General features: G+C 39.4%; 2 protein-coding genes across 2 annotated transcripts; both read left to right on the top strand.

Moving 5' to 3' along the window:
* Positions 1–1,345: 1,345 nt before the first annotated feature.
* rx1 (retinal homeobox gene 1) lies at positions 1,346–5,037 on the top strand. Its single transcript, XM_043222782.1, has 3 exons — positions 1,346–1,703; positions 3,874–4,124; positions 4,546–5,037. Exons 1-3 carry the CDS (start codon positions 1,409–1,411, stop codon positions 4,990–4,992), a joined length of 993 nt encoding a protein of 330 aa, XP_043078717.1. The 5' UTR covers positions 1,346–1,408; the 3' UTR covers positions 4,993–5,037.
* Positions 5,038–10,595: 5,558 nt separating this feature from the next.
* LOC122327522 lies at positions 10,596–13,871 on the top strand. Its single transcript, XM_043222944.1, has 5 exons — positions 10,596–10,800; positions 11,726–12,049; positions 12,156–12,443; positions 12,528–12,639; positions 13,397–13,871. The coding sequence occupies exons 1-4, from the start codon at positions 10,761–10,763 to the stop codon at positions 12,626–12,628; spliced, it is 753 nt and encodes a 250-aa protein (XP_043078879.1). The 5' UTR covers positions 10,596–10,760; the 3' UTR covers positions 12,629–12,639; positions 13,397–13,871.
* Positions 13,872–15,730: the final 1,859 nt, after the last annotated feature.

Below are 15,730 nucleotides of genomic sequence, written 5' to 3'. Positions count from 1 at the left end.
TTTTGTCTCTAAAACAATTGAATTTTGTAAGAGGAAGGAGAAACGGCTTCATTAGTGTCGCCCTCCTCCTGTGGAATGAATTCAAGCTCCATTTAGAGCAATTACTTGAGCAGAAACCGTCTGTCAATCATTCTTAAGGGGGAAGAGTCCCAATTAATGAGCTCCTGTAATCCCTTGCTATTATTTCCCTTCTGAAGCGACACACACACACACACACACACACACGAGAGCACACACACACACCAGCTCTCTGTCCAGCGGAATCCACTGGAGAACTTCTGTGGTTTCGTGTATGTTTTCATGTTTAACGTGAGAGTGCTGGAGGTCGGTCGGGGCGTACAGTAGCAGACGGAGGCGTGCTCATCACCCGCATGTGACCCGCTGCAGGGAGAAACAGGTGGATGCGGGTCAGTCTGGAGACAGAAAGCGCACGGAGCATCTCGTGTGAGAGGTACGTCCCATACCGCCGTCACTCTGTCCTCGGGAAACTTTCTTCCTAAACACATTCACGGATATTTTTATTTCAACTATTTGACATTATCGGGTTTTGATAATATACATAATACATATTAAAATACATATCATTGCTGTAACACTAAAATATACTATTATTTACATTCAAGTAGCTGTAATAAATACATTAAATATATAATTGTGTTAGAATATTTAATTAACATTGTTCTAATTAGGTTTTAGATATTATTTGAACCTGGTTATTTATATTTCTAGAATAAAATTTTAAATTTTGCAGTTGTCACATTATAAATATAAATGTTATGTTAATGTTTATATAAATGTCTTTGTTATATGCCTAGATGATCAGATTTTCTGTGAATGCAGATATTTTGCACTGTTTTCTGGTGCAATATTAATTCATTACGAATAGATTTAATACTTTTTTACGTTTTCTATAAGAAGAAATGTAATATCAATGAAGAAATTGATCTGAAAAGCATTATTTTACACACTTATTGATTTTAGAAAACATTTATTGTATTTAAAGGCACTATATGATATTACATGCTTGGATATGTATTACGTACAGATTTTATAAACTTGTTGATTATAATTATTATTTGTTTTGCCTTTACAATTTTACATTAACGGTTAAAAATAATGTTTGAAAAAAACAAAAAGTGTAAATAGAAGAGCTTATTTGAATTTGCTTAGCCGAACAATACCTGGAGAATATCTTATTTATTTAACTATAAATAGTCATAGAAATAAGACCTCAATAAGCCACTGATAAACAAATACTAATAAATAAATCGCCTTCTGATGCATTACTTGTTAATTTGAGTCTCTTTTTAATATCTTCAACTAGGTAAAACCAGTCGGTTTTGGATTCCTCTGTCAGATCAAGATCAAGTGGTTTCAAGTGGTTGAACGGCCTCATCCCAGCATTCGAATGCATTTGTCACTGGACAACATGAACATGGTGGATGACAGCTGTCTTTCGCCCAGTAACTTCCATGAGATGGTCAAAGCTGGGGGCGCGGCGGTGGGCACCCGTGTCCACAGCATAGATGTCATCCTGGGCTTTAACAAGGACCAGGATCCTTTGCTGAACCCTGGCAGCAATGCGGTATCACACAAAGTAGGAGGTGAAAGTCTTGGAGACCCAGGGAAGCAGGACCAGCGGGTGCAGGCCTACGGGCACCTGCCACCCCTCAGGGACGGCTCGGAGCAAGCGGCATTTCACGGTAAATTCTTCATATCAAGTGTTTCTTGGAATTACTCCCTAAGTGGCTTTCTGTGATGGTTAGCACATTGAGGCATGCTGTTAAAAGCTAAAGCCCAAAGTCTGACACCGACCAAGTTCTTATGCTGAGCCCTCCTGTTGATTTTAAGGTGATAGTGGCAGCTCGCCAGGGCATTAGCATCAAGCGTCGCCTTAAGAGACCTTAACGAAAGTATTACGCTTCTTTTACATAACTTACAAAACCAAAGACACAGTTACCTAGATGCATCTGTCATCTATTGTTTTCCATTAACACTATGAATTGTAGAAAGATGGATGTTTGTTTTGCTTAGTTGTTCTTTCATAGCTTTGTAGACTACAAAGTTGTGTATGTTTAATCTAAAATTCATTAGTGAAAAGGCAGAAGATTGTTTGACATGCATTAATATAATAGCTAAGATGGTTTGGTTAATGTTTGACACCTCAGACTTTGTTGACGAAAATTGGAACATCCATTTGAGAAGCTCTTGCGATTATGAAGAGATCTTGCTTTTATGGGATGTTTTTTGGCAGTGATAGTAAACCAGGCTGACTCAAATCTAAATAGGACAATCACATTTCTAAGTCTTTTAAAGGCCCTTTCAAACCTGAAAATAATTTGGCAATGGGGCTCATCCCTGGTTCTCATCCCCTTGTGGAATTCCCATAATCTTCTCCTACCTTAAACAAGATAGCAAAACTGTGCATGCCAACATAATCATTTTTCCATCCTGCGCCAATTTTTTTTTTCCCATTGGGCTCATAATCCATCATGCTTCTTAGTCCTGTGATGAGAGAATCTCTCGCATGACCCAGAGTTGAACAAGATCCTTTTGAATGGTTTGAGCCTTTGAGATCGATTGTCCTCATTTGACGCGGGTTGCCAGCAAGTCTGAGTGTTTTTATTGGGCTGTCCTGAATCTGACAGGCTGTGTGCTGATCCTTGAACCAGGATTGACCCCCTACCATTGTGTGAGTTCAGTCTATTGCCTGTTAATGATGCTAGCTCCGCTAACCCAGAACGCTTGTTCCTGCCTGATAATTAAACCTTGTACTTCCGAATTGTTTTCATACATGCAATCACTGTTTTGAGTCTTTTCCACTCTAGCTAACCTACATTGAGATATTATACATTTTATTTCCACAGGTAAGAGTATTCAGGTAGTCAGTAAGTCTGTGTTAATTAGCATACACTTTTCCCAAAGCGTGAATTTACCATGTGCTGATTACAAGGACAGTCACCCCAGGAAGCTTAAATCTGCAGTTAAGTGTCCTCAAGGACACAGTAATGATAAGGGTTCACTTCAAGTCTAGTTCATTGGTTGATCTTACCTCGGATTGAACCTTTAACATCTGAGTTACTAATAGAACCTGCAGAGTTTTATTACTAACGAAAGAAGCTAACAGATAAAGGTGTAGTGCTATTATGTGTAATGTGTAAAAATTTTGACATATTTAAATCAGTTTTGGAACCATCTTGGGACGGTATCCATGACTTTCTAACCTGATGACCAGCATTTTACTGGAATTAACTGAATTAGCTTGCCAACTGCCAGTGGGTCTCTGTAGTTCACAAAGGTAAAGCTTTTCCTGGAAATATAACCTTATGTTGAGGACAAGGGGTAGAATCAAATGAAGCCCTTAGGTAGATTATGGTCTGGTCTACAGGGAAACCATCAGGGGAATTAACAGGCTACATCTGTTTCTGCTTGGATTACGGGATGGGAAACCCTCAGTGAAAGCCATGCCTACCATCAGTGACAATAAAACTGCTCTAGTCCAAGCCTGTGTATTACAAGAGCTTTCGGACTGGAGTATTATGGGATTAGAATCTCAGGTTTGGAAATACCATATCAGTAATGAATTTACATGTAGTCACTGTCCGTAAATAACAGAGGTCATATTAGTCATCTTGACACTATTTTGTTGCAGTGTAAAATAATAGATTTGTGTGGTTTTAGTGGACTGCTGATAGCAACATTGCTTGTTCAGTCCCAAAGAGCTTTGCGCCCTTGGATATGACTCTTAATCCCAGGTTTTTTTAGTGGGAAAATATATTCATAATGCAATTCTGTTAAAAACATCATGTAAAAGTCTATATAAAGTGGACTGTCAAGTAATGTCTTTTGTTCTTCTGTCACCTGTGGCTTTAGACGCTGACATATTCTCCAACAAGTGTGACGGGGACTTGAGCGAACTGCGGAAATCCATCGAGAGTGACAACAAGTCTCCGGACTCAGCTGATGGGGAGCAACCCAAGAAAAAGCACCGCCGCAACCGCACCACCTTCACCACCTACCAGCTCCACGAGCTTGAGCGAGCCTTCGAGAAGTCCCACTATCCCGACGTTTACAGCCGAGAGGAGCTGGCCATGAAAGTCAACCTCCCAGAAGTTCGAGTGCAGGTGTGTTTCAATCTCTTTGTAAAATTAAAACTATCAGTACCAGAGGAGATCATACCAGTCTCCAGTGAACGTTATGCTTTCGATCTGCTATGCTGGTTCCTACCGTGAGATGCTGAGGTTCTGGTTTCTCTTCACTTGGTTGCTCAACCACAGACTTGCTGAAACTTTAGTTTACCACTTTAAAAAAAGGACCAGCTTATTTTGCAAGACCACACTGTTCAAGCAGCTTTAGTGAAAACACCAAGCTTTCATGTCGACCTCAGCTGTCATTTTTCAGTAAGCTTTCTTAACATGACAAATCCAACTTTGGTTGTGTCCCAGTAAGCTCGAGAAACAAATAGTCTTATTGCACAGATCATCATCCTACGGGCATAGTACTGCCATAACAGATTGATAATTTGGGGTGTATGTGTTTGCTCAGGTCTGGTTCCAGAATCGCAGAGCCAAATGGAGGCGACAGGAGAAAATAGATGCCAGTACTATGAAGCTCCATGACTCCCCCATGCTCTCCTTCAACCGGCCTCCAATGCACCCCACCGTGGGGCCCATGAACAACACGCTGCCCCTTGACCCTTGGCTGCCCTCTCCTCTATCTAGTGCCACTCCAGTGCACAGCATCCCAGGATTCATGGGTCCTACACAAGGACTGCAAGCAGGCTATGCCAGTCACGGTTTCCTCAGTCCACCCCAAACCATGGCCCAAAGCATGCAGCCCATGGCGCCTCCTCCATATCAGTGCCCTCCTCCCTTCACCGACAAATACCCTCTGGAGGACGTAGACCAGCGCAGTTCAAGCATTGCCGCTCTGAGGATGAAAGCTAAGGAGCACATCCAATCCATGGATAAAACCTGGCAACCCATGTGCTAAGACATCTCTCTTTGAATGTGGGCCTTCATATTTCTTGGGACTAAAAGATACTCAAGAACCAAGTCTATTCTCCAGCTCAGAAAAAAAGCAAAAAGTAGGCGCTAAATGAGTTGTGTGCCATTTATTTATTTTTTGCAACTGGATATAACAACCGCTAAGTCTGGATAAAGACAAAAATTGTTTAGCATGTTCCATATATGTATTTGTTAAGCAACACTTTGGCATGTTTTATGTCTTTCACTGTCCTAACAGGTTTAAATTGGTTTTGGAGTGGATTCTAAAACCAGAGTTACTGAAATGTGAATATTAGGGCGTGTTTTGCATCACATGACCTCTGTCCGCAAATTCACACTTCCTCTTGAAGGACTGTTCCAGATGTTTTGGGTTGAAACAAAAGATAAATACAGTCAGTGGTTAGAAAGGACCTCTTACACAGGCAGCTGATTTCATGAAAACCCCTCGTTTTGATCACAAAGGCAAGGACAAGGGACCAAAATCATTGGTTTTAGGGGATAAGTTCGTACGCCTCAGTGTTTATTAGAGGCAAATGCTTATTGGCAGACCAGTCTCCTGTACGTGCAGGAGAGCAGAAGGGGAAACTATCTGCCATCACCCCATCATGACTCCCCCTTTGTTTGGGCCAGTTGATCCAAGCCTGATTTTTTTGTTTCAGCTTCTTTAGAGGGAAAGACTGTCAGAGACTGTCTCTTTAAGACACCAATCAAAATCAGAAGGTTTTTTTTAGATAAAACACCATCATTGTGCTTTAATAGTCATTTTATGATGACTCCGAGAACAATTAACCTTCAAAACATACCTGGCTGCAAAGGAATAATGTCATGTCCCACAAACACTCAAGTGGGACTCGCTGCTTATTTTTAAAGGAAACTCACTCAGTTCATGTTGCCAGAGTTTTTGTAGCAATAAATCATGCGTAGTTGTGTTTGACTAATAAAGTTCTGGACAGCTAGATCTGTCCAGGGAAAGGTATTAAACTTTCAGGTTCATTGAAGTATTCATTTGAACAAACTATGCTTACTAATAATGTTTTAGCTGTATAAGAATGTCAAGGATGTGAGCATTGTAGATGTTTTGAATATATACAGTTAATTAAGCTGTATGAGTCAGTTGGTTTTTCTTTCTGTTTGTTTGTTTAATGTTGCTTTCTACAGTTCTGGGGTCCTTTGGGCCAAACATTAGTTTACAAACTAAATCTAAGATGTTTAGATCACTTGCACAGTTTGAACGATTGAAAAGCCAAAGCTAGACAGCAATATGACAATCATGGGTAATTAATATGAGTGTATGATGTTATTTTTGTCCAAGAATATGACTGTGGTTCCTATGTTTGTAATGTGTCCTAGATGTTTTCACGGTTACCTTTTGAATCAAGCAGAGCAATGAATGTCCTCAAGCATTCTTAAGAATAAACAAATCTAGTTTCTCAGAGATTTGCTGTCAACTTGTTGTTTGGACGTCTATGTCTCTGGTTGAACTATAGGAAGAGACTGTCTATTTCATAACCCCCTCCTGTGTCTGTTTCTCCTGACCGGTGGCGCCGAGCCAGCCCGTTAGGAAGATGAGGTTCCAGTCAATCAGCCTGGCCCGGGAGGGGGCAGTGGCCCCAGGGTCCGCTGTTCCCTAATTGCCTCCTGACGCTGCTGTTCAGGCACATGTTCAGAGTGCCTGGTGCTCGGCTTTATTCATGATGTGTGAGCAATGCTCTTGGACAGATGGGACACTACGGGGGCCATCTGGGGCCCCAAAAAAACATGTGCTGGGAAAAGAGCAAAAGGGGTGTGAATGTAGGCTCTTTCTTGTTGTACAGCGTTATATGATGATCGTAGACTTGCTTTGGTCCAGATTTTACATTTAGGGAGGGAAATAAACAGACAAAAATTCCATAGACTTTAAAGGGACAGTTCACCCAAAAATGAAAATTTGTTATTTACTCACTCTCATGTCATTCCAAAGCTGTATGAGTTTCTTTATAACATTGAACTTAAGAGAAGATATTTTTTAAGAATGTTGGTAATCAAACAGTTAATGGTGCCCATTGACTTTAGTAGTATTTTGTTCCCTAGTATGGAAGTCAATGGACCAACCATTGTTTGGTTCCTCAAAATTCTTCAAAATATCTTAATTTGTGCATGCAGCAGGTTTGGAACAGCATGATGATGTGTAAATGATGACAAAACTTTCATTATTATTTGCATTATTCCTTTAAGCAGGGAAAGAAGCCAAGGAGAAAATGATAAGCAACCGCCCACCACATCCTAGCAACCGCTTAACAGTTCAATCATGCCAAACACATTTGCTAATCCATAGCAACCAATACTGTGGGTAACGCAAATTATGTAATCTGATTACTTTTCTAAGTAATCAGTAAGGTAATACTTTCATTTTACAGCAAAATATTACTTTTCAAATAATGTGCATAATGAAAGTAACTTTCCTGTTTATTTTTAAATTTCCTGTTTAAATACTGTAAACAACTTCGAATACCCCAGTAGCTACACAGCAACATGCTAAAGCCATACTGAATAACTACTGCATAGCAACACCTTGGTAACCACAAGAGCATCATATAACTCTCAAGTTGAAGCAACATGCCACAAAACCTCACTGTTAACACATAGCTACCTCCTAAAAATCATGTGTTAAAACTTAACTTGGAACACCCTAGCACCGAACAACATAACACTTTAGATAAAGCATAGCAACACCTTAGTAACCATCAAGAACAATATAGAACCACATATTATTTTTCGACCAAAAAAATCATACCATATTCTTAATACCAAAATCATATACCGAAAATAATCTTAAAACAACTTTTTAGCAACATTTAAAAAAAAACTAAACGAACAAACAACTGCGTAGCAACGCCTTGGTAACCACCAATTACAACCTAAAATCACGTATAGCAACATGATACAAAAACTTTCTGCTTTCCATTTAGCCGTGTCCTAAGAACCACATAATAATGTGTTAAAACTAACTATTATAAAAAAATAAACCAAAACACAACTGCGTAGAAAAAAAACACTTAGCAATGCTAATGCTAATGTTAAAATTAGTTTCAGTGAAAAAAGGTGACATTAGACTGGAATTGTGTGAAGATGCACTCCTTACCATCTGTTTTGCTGATGTAAACACTATATATAGTACAAAGAATATTAGTACCGTGGCTGAACTTCGCAGTGATCAAGGTAGGAAGTATTAGCGATTGCGCGGATGGGAACGGAGAGTGGGAAAGGCTGCTCATCAAGGTTAATGATGGAGAAAATCCCCCAATTAGAGCTTTTTCCCGCAGGCCAGGATGAGTTCAGTGTGAGGATTAGTGGCCAGGCCGAGACCGAGCAGCCACTGACCGCTGCACATCTTGGCAGACGGGCGGCCGGGTTGTGGGTAGGCATGCGTTCAGCTGGACTGGCACAAAGGAATCATGGGAAAGCAGCAGTTCATCCGCTGCGAACAGCTTTGTTCGCCAGGCTGAGGGAAATATGCTGCTTTTCCACTCTCATGCTTTGAATGTGGGTCAGTCTGTCCATTTTATAATCTCACGTTCGGTTCACGGGTTTTTCGGTACATGCTTTAATAACTCAGTCCAGGCGACTTCTCTCTGTAACGTTTAATGCAAGATGAGTCTCAACAGTTAGCTAAACTCACTATACTCATGTGTGTGATGTTTACTGAGCAAACTATTAATCAGAATGAATGAGATACGAACATTAAAAAGCGAAAATACGTGAGCTGTGATTAGAAATGCAAAACATAACGATCGCAATATTGGTATTGGGTATTAATACAGGAAAGCATCGTATTGAAAACTAGTTCAAAACCGCCGTATACCATAGAAAATGAGCAAAAAATTTTTTTAACAATTTAATTCAAATATTGAGGTCTTAACATTGTTTATGAATTAATGTTTTCAGTTTGGCATTATTATTATTGTTATTATTATGCCAAAAACTGCACTCTCAGAAATACCTATAAGTACTAATATGTACAAAAAATGATCCTCATGTCTGAGAGTGTTTATATCGTTAAATATTAATATAGTACTTATAAATTAGGGATGTATTTAATGTGCCGTCTTTAGTTTAAATGATATTTAAATAGCAGTTAAAAATATAGCAATTTTTCATTGACTTTATTCGGTTAAATTTGATGACTCGGGTGCATTCATTGTTTCAATTTCACAAACTAAATTTAAAAAGTATTTTCCGCAGTATCTCCAGCGATGGCAAAAATGGCGATCACGTGATCGCTGTGAACCACAACGTAGCACCACGGCTTGATTTTGCTGAGTGATCGTGCGGTTATCGAGGGAAAATCCCGACGCTCTGAATCACAGGACACCCCTACAGAGTTACTGTATTCTTTAAGAACAATTAAGTCTCTAACGACTAAATTAATTGCATAATCTATTATTTTGCTCCCTCGACACGGCGCAGGCTGAAGTTAACAGGCTGATGGGGATGACGCGTTCCTCGAAGGGGATAATACGGGAAGCCAGCGGAATTAATTGGGTTTGATTAAGCGAGGTTTTCAATGGGACACGGCTCTTTTCGCATGACATAATTAGAGGTCATGGAGAATGGGTGGGAGGTGCTGGGCTGGATTTGAGGCCTGGCGCCAGCATTCTTCTCATCAGTGGAAGTGAAAAGGGTTTTTTGTCATCCTTTGTAAACATGCGGAGTGCTGATGATTAGTAGGGCGGTTAAAAAAATGGTATCGTTTGTAGGTATCGGCGTAACCTACATGAGCGATTCTTCGGTAAGGCACTTCAATAAGGTTAAATGCTGAATTATGCGTTAAATATTTTATTGTGCATAGCTGCCAGTTCATAAAAACTTTGTACAATGAAGAGAGGTTGAATCCGGTATGTTGTAGATGAAATATATTTAACAGTTTCATGAATTATGCACATTTATTTATTAAAAAAAGCATAAAAAGCTTAATACATTTAAGACTCTATATTGCATTTCCTATTTCCCATACTGTGTGACAACATGCCCCAGCATGGGTTTCCTTCTTAAAAACCTATGTTGATAAATATTTACTAGTGTACAGATTAGTATACAGTAGTCAACATTTGAAGCGGATCAAACACTTTCCCAGCTGTCCTAAAACTAAAACAATGCTCATTCTTGTCTAAGAACTTTGTTCAACTACTATGATCTACTCCAACTGTTGACTAAAGTATGAGTTTATCAATCAGCAGAAATGCCAATAAGGCAACTCTCATATAACAAGCCTACCAGTAAAATCATCTCGAAGGTAAGGTGTTTTTTCCCATGTGCTGATGGATTGACCACCTGCAGTTTTTGCTAAGGCATGTATAGTTTAGGCTTACAAATTTGGTTCATTTGCATAATAGGAGGATATTGACGGTGTGGCAGTTGAATGACTAGACTTTTTTAAGACAGTTATCACCTACTTGAGTAACCTAACCATGAATCAACTGGAAATTATTCACTGTTTTGAAGCACTCCAAACTTCTCACGCTGCAACAAAACTCAGGCACTTCACGGAGATCATCGCCCCCTTGCGTAAGTCTTTGATACTGGTTTGTTTTGGGCCCTTTTTTGCCGGAAGTGTGCAGCATAACGACTTTCAGTTAAAAACACAGAACTGGGCGAGGTCTGTGACTACTGTTTGTGTGCTCGCGTTGGAAAAAAAACATACAAATTAATCCGTTCATATGCTGTATATTTTCATAAAAAAAAAAACCTTTGTATTATGAGTGAGTACGAGTAAAAATGATTTTAGGGACTTTGGTTTTCTTCAGTGTGTTGAATGGTAAGTTGGATTTAATTTCATTAAGTGGGATTTAAATGTTAAGACATATGCGCATTATCATTTGAATAGCATTCATGAATTTTTAATGATTCTAAATTCCGAATCAGTTTTTTTTTTTTTTTAAGTTTGAACAAACCTTCCGCGATTCGAAAAACGTAAGTAGCGTATGCCTAAAACCGAAAGTAAGCTATAAACATTACATAAACTAATATCTGACAATATAATTTTACAGTAACACTTTAGAATAGATAACACTTGTTAACTATTAACTGTAACTTTCCTCATATAATTCTTAATTTGCTGCTTATTAGTTAGTTGTCACATCTTTGGACTTTTGTTGTTTTGTTCAGTTAATTGTCTTTATCGTCTTCAGTCGTGTCTTGTTAATTTAGTCAAATAACGTCGTCCTGTGTGTTTGAGTTCACGTTTGTCCGATCGTCGAGGTTTATACGTGTGGTTTATGTTCTGCCTGCCTACCCGTACATTATTATTTTGTCCGTTTGAAGAGGATTTATTCTCGTCGAGTGCTCCTTCACGCTAAACCACACCGTGACACTAGTAAAGTTAGTTGTAAGGTTTAGGTATTTGGTAGCATTAGGTAGAATAAGGCATTGATATGTGCCTAATTAGCACTAATACATAGCTAATATGCATGCTAATAAGCAATAGGTGTAGCCGTAAAATAAAGTGTTACCAACTTTACTTTATATATCTATACTTTATATGGTGAGATGGTAGGCCTGCATTATATTTTTGATCTAGTACTGAATGCATGCTGTTACAATGAGATGATGTGAGATTTATAAAAGAAAAAAATGCAAAAGACTTTAAAACACACACACATGTATATACTGTTAGTAAACGTTAAGGTAACAAGGAAGTACAGAACTTTATTTACTCATTTATTTTAAATCTCTTGTTTCAGGTGGTCTCGCTATTGAGACACATGGAGTTTCGGTGATCGAGGGAGATTCTGTCACCTTGAACACAGATGTTAAAGTACAGAAAGAAGATCATATCCTATGGACATTTGGACCTCAGAGTGCGCAAATAGCCGAAATAATTCAAATGGAATGCTTCGTTTTTGTCCTCGACGATTGGATATTCAAAGAGAAGCTACATATGGACAATCAAACCGGGTCTCTGACCATCAGAAACATCAGATCTGAACACGCTGGACTCTACCAGCTGCAGATCACCAGGCCGAGTTCAAAAGTCTCACTGAAGAGATTCAATGTTACTGTGTATGGTGAGTGAGCGGTCATGTCACAAACGCGCAATTCGTTTTAGGCTGAACGCGCTTTGTAGAAATGTTTTCGATGCATAACTTTGACCCTTTTTCTCATGTTTTGCAGTTCCTCTTCCTATTCCCGTTATCAGCAGAGACGATTCGCGTTGTTCTTCATCCTCATCCGGATGTTCATCGGGTCCTAAATGCCTCCTGCTGTGTTCGGTGGTGAACGTGGGTCATGGGACTCTCTCCTGGTACAAAGGAAACCGTTTATTGTTCGTGTCTGATCTCAGCACGAGTCTCTCTGTTCCTCTGGAGGTGGAGTGTCTGGATGATTCCTACAGCTGTGTCGTGGCATATTCATTCACAAACCGGTCTAAACGACTCACTGAACTCTGTCTGACATGTTCAGGTACATCACTTTTGTAGTATCTCTGGCCTGATAAATACTACAAGTGCCTCTACACTAAGAACGTTTTTGCTTCCATCATTACAGAACTCCGCCGGCATGAATTTTGGATACTGCTTATAACATTGGGATTTCTGCTGTTAGCCTTGCTGATTGTACCAGTCTGTCGGTGTTTAGAGTGCTATTAAAAAAAGAAAAGGTAGAGTATTTTTTTACAGCTGATAAAATCAATCTCTTTATCCAGAAGTGGTGCTCAAATGGGCCGGTAATTTGTTCTAAACAGAAGTGGTTTTTAGCACTAATTAGTCATTTTGATCAGAACTAAAAGCAAATGTAAATTTCTTCTCTACAGTCTACAAACACTACAGTAGGCGTGTTTCCATTACAGATATGTGCAAAACCTTGGCGATATTTTAGATATAGATCAATAAAAAAAGTATTGCGACCTGACAGCGTTAACCAATGTAATGTGACTAAAACCTTTTGCCTTTCACGATAAGTCACGGCAATGGATTTTTGTGAGATTTGACAGATAAATTTTGAATGGATTTGTTCATGTATTTTTATAGTGTGAGCCGTGTCCGCATCAACGAGAGCAGCTGTAATCAGCTTCAGCTATCAGAACCATGCTGCACCGTATTATAATCCAGAGCACCCACATATTAAGTTATTTTTTTTAATTTCGTTGAAGGATCATATGACTTTTTACATACACCACGCGGCTTGTAAATGTGAAAAACCTGTTTCTATCGCAGCTTATTCCTATTTCAAAATGCCCGAAAAACAACCTCGTGTGAGCATCTAAACTTTTTACGAACTTTTTGTGCAGTTTGAAGGGTAATGGAAATTCAGCTAGTAACAAACTGTCTATTTCAAGGTGAAAGTAATGTGTTTAGCTTACTGAAAACCTTTCGTTTGGTTAGCCTCATTTGTCATCTTGTCGTCTTGTCTTTCAGAAAGCTAATGGGACAAAGGAAACAATACACTTGACTGACATGCAACACTGATAAACTCTCTCATTGCTGCATTTGTTGTCTGGATTTGACTAACCATTCATTCAGAGGAAAACTATTACGGTCGTGCATCTTCAAACAGAACAATGATTGAAACCAGCCTCTGTGTTTTATGGAAGATTTCATTCTTTCAGGGAGCTAAGCAAGAAATTGCTTTCTGTATAATTGTGGGTTCATACCAGACCCACAAGACAGGTATTAATATGCACTTCGAAATTCAAATTCTCCTACTTAAAGCATTTTTTTGGTTAAAAATGATCCAAAAACACTACTAATGTTTGTATTATTTGTCCTTGGAATTGTGTGTAAGACAGTGTTTTATTTCTGTTTGTATATAGTTTTTACGTTCTGTTTCTGTGTTGTAACAAAATATGATGGTGGAATTAACGTCAAGTTATTAAAGAGTACATCATTTTGACTTGAGGCGTGCGGATCCATTTTCAATGTTTATTTGAAGGCATGGTCAAAAACACAGGCAGGATCAAACAACAGCCAACAGGTAAGGCACGGGTAAAACACAAGAGCAGTCCAGAGAACAGACGGGGTCCATCGGCGGGGAACGTGGTCCAGGGGGCTGGGTAAAGAGAGATAAACCAGTGTACAAGCAATATCAAATCAAAATCACTTTTATTTCTGTTGGGTGTTTCTCAATTATGCAATCAAAATGATCCCCCCTGTCCTACTATGACCTCAGCCAATCAGGTAACAAGGTGTAAAGTTGCCCTGATTTAGTAACTCCCACTACCTTGCCTGCAGAGACCTATTATCACCTCACAAAAAGTAGAAAAATATTTAAACGTGCACGGACAGAGATTGAGACGTGTACGGCACGCCGCGTACTGCATGTCATTCCAAACCTCAGCGTCATCAGCTTGAAATCGTTTTTTGAGAACTGCTAAATCGACATTAACACAGAAGCATGGAGATAAAACAACACGTATCAATAACAGTATTGTTTGTCCTGAAGCGTATCATTAGTCTGGTTCTTCATTCCCATCAGAAGAAATTGTGTTCTGCCCCATGGACCGCGGGGTGCCTAAACACACTACTGTATCTTTGCTCTTACACTAAAACACTGGATTGCTTTGTGAATAAAAGTCAGTGTAAAGCAAGGTTTTCTGGTGGGTACAGTGCCTGGAATGAGATCAATGTTACAATCATAGGGTCGGTGTGGTAGCAATCGCATGGCCTCCTTCTCACTTAATTCTGCTGCAAGATCTTGATATTCGGCTGGTATTACAGGGAGTCTGATTGACTGGATCCTTCGATCGCGGGGGATTCTTGACGCACCAAGATGAGTACATTTGTCTCCCCATTGAGATAGATCCTTATGAGACCAGGAGATGGTGGGATTGAGCTGTTCAAGCCAGGCAAGGCCGAGAATTATGGGGCATTGAGGTGGCAAAGAGACGGATCTCTCCTGATCCCAAAGGGTGTCCATCCAGGGCTGCCAATGCCACCCCGGAATCTAATGAAAGGAGAGGAAGATCGTGGGTTTTAGCAAAGGTTATATCCACAAAGTTTCCCGCATCCCCAAAACGCTGTAATCATACAGTATATCATTAAACTTTAAAAGAGTGGGCAAACTGAGGGAATCCGGAGAAAGTGAGACACTCATCGCAGACTTATAGGATCGAGCGGCTCTTAAGTGTCTGGATTGCCCAGAGCAAAGGCAAAGATCTGCATGGGTTTGGATTCTGACGTGGCTGATGGGTGCACAAGCGTTTTGTCAATTTACAAAATGCAAAGGGAGCGAACAAAAGAGAAATCTAAATCAAATCAATATTTGGTGTGAACAAAACAATATTTGCCTTCACACAGCAGCAATTCTTCTAGGTACTCTTGCACACAGTTTTTGAAGGAACTCGGCTGGTAGGTTGCTCCAACCATCTTGGAGAACTGACCACAGATCTTCTGTGGATGTTGGCTCTCTCACATGTCTCTTCATGTAATCCCAGACACACTCGGTGATGTTGAGATCAGGGCTCTATGGGGGCCATGCCACGACTGAGCTAACATAACTATGTTCATTTTACAGACATAAACAAGACTGCACAAAATATGTTTCATTTAAATAATTACCCAATCAACAAAACCAAAGGAAGACGAAACAAGCATGTGTCTTAAATTTTCATGGCTGCAGCACAAGTTAAGCATTACAATGTTAATTTCCAATCCATTAATCGACAAAATTTGAATATTAAATTAGATTTAAATGCAATTACAATGGAGTGTGTATGTCACCAATTGAAAAAATAAAAAAACGGTAGAAAATAG

The sequence above is a fragment of the Puntigrus tetrazona genome, chromosome 22 (assembly GCF_018831695.1).
Source record: "Puntigrus tetrazona isolate hp1 chromosome 22, ASM1883169v1, whole genome shotgun sequence".
Classification (NCBI taxonomy): Eukaryota; Metazoa; Chordata; class Actinopteri; order Cypriniformes; family Cyprinidae; genus Puntigrus; species Puntigrus tetrazona.
Note: the sequence above shows the minus strand (reverse complement) of the source record. Positions and strands in the feature narration are given on the sequence as shown.

What these genes read in the sequence shown, in the direction of transcription:
- rx1 (XM_043222782.1), top strand. Translation starts at nt 1,409, where the DNA reads ATGCATTTGTCACTGGACAACATGAACATGGTGGATGACAGCTGTCTT. An exon ending in GGAGCAAGCGGCATTTCACG is followed by an intron (nt 1,704 to 3,873) that starts GTAAATTCTTCA and finishes CTGTGGCTTTAG; the next exon opens with ACGCTGACATATTCTCCAAC. An exon ending in TCCCAGAAGTTCGAGTGCAG is followed by an intron (nt 4,125 to 4,545) that starts GTGTGTTTCAAT and finishes GTGTTTGCTCAG; the next exon opens with GTCTGGTTCCAGAATCGCAG.
- LOC122327522 (XM_043222944.1), top strand. Translation starts at nt 10,761, where the DNA reads ATGATTTTAGGGACTTTGGTTTTCTTCAGTGTGTTGAATG. An exon ending in TTTCTTCAGTGTGTTGAATG is followed by an intron (nt 10,801 to 11,725) that starts GTAAGTTGGATT and finishes CTCTTGTTTCAG; the next exon opens with GTGGTCTCGCTATTGAGACA. An exon ending in ATTCAATGTTACTGTGTATG is followed by an intron (nt 12,050 to 12,155) that starts GTGAGTGAGCGG and finishes CATGTTTTGCAG; the next exon opens with TTCCTCTTCCTATTCCCGTT.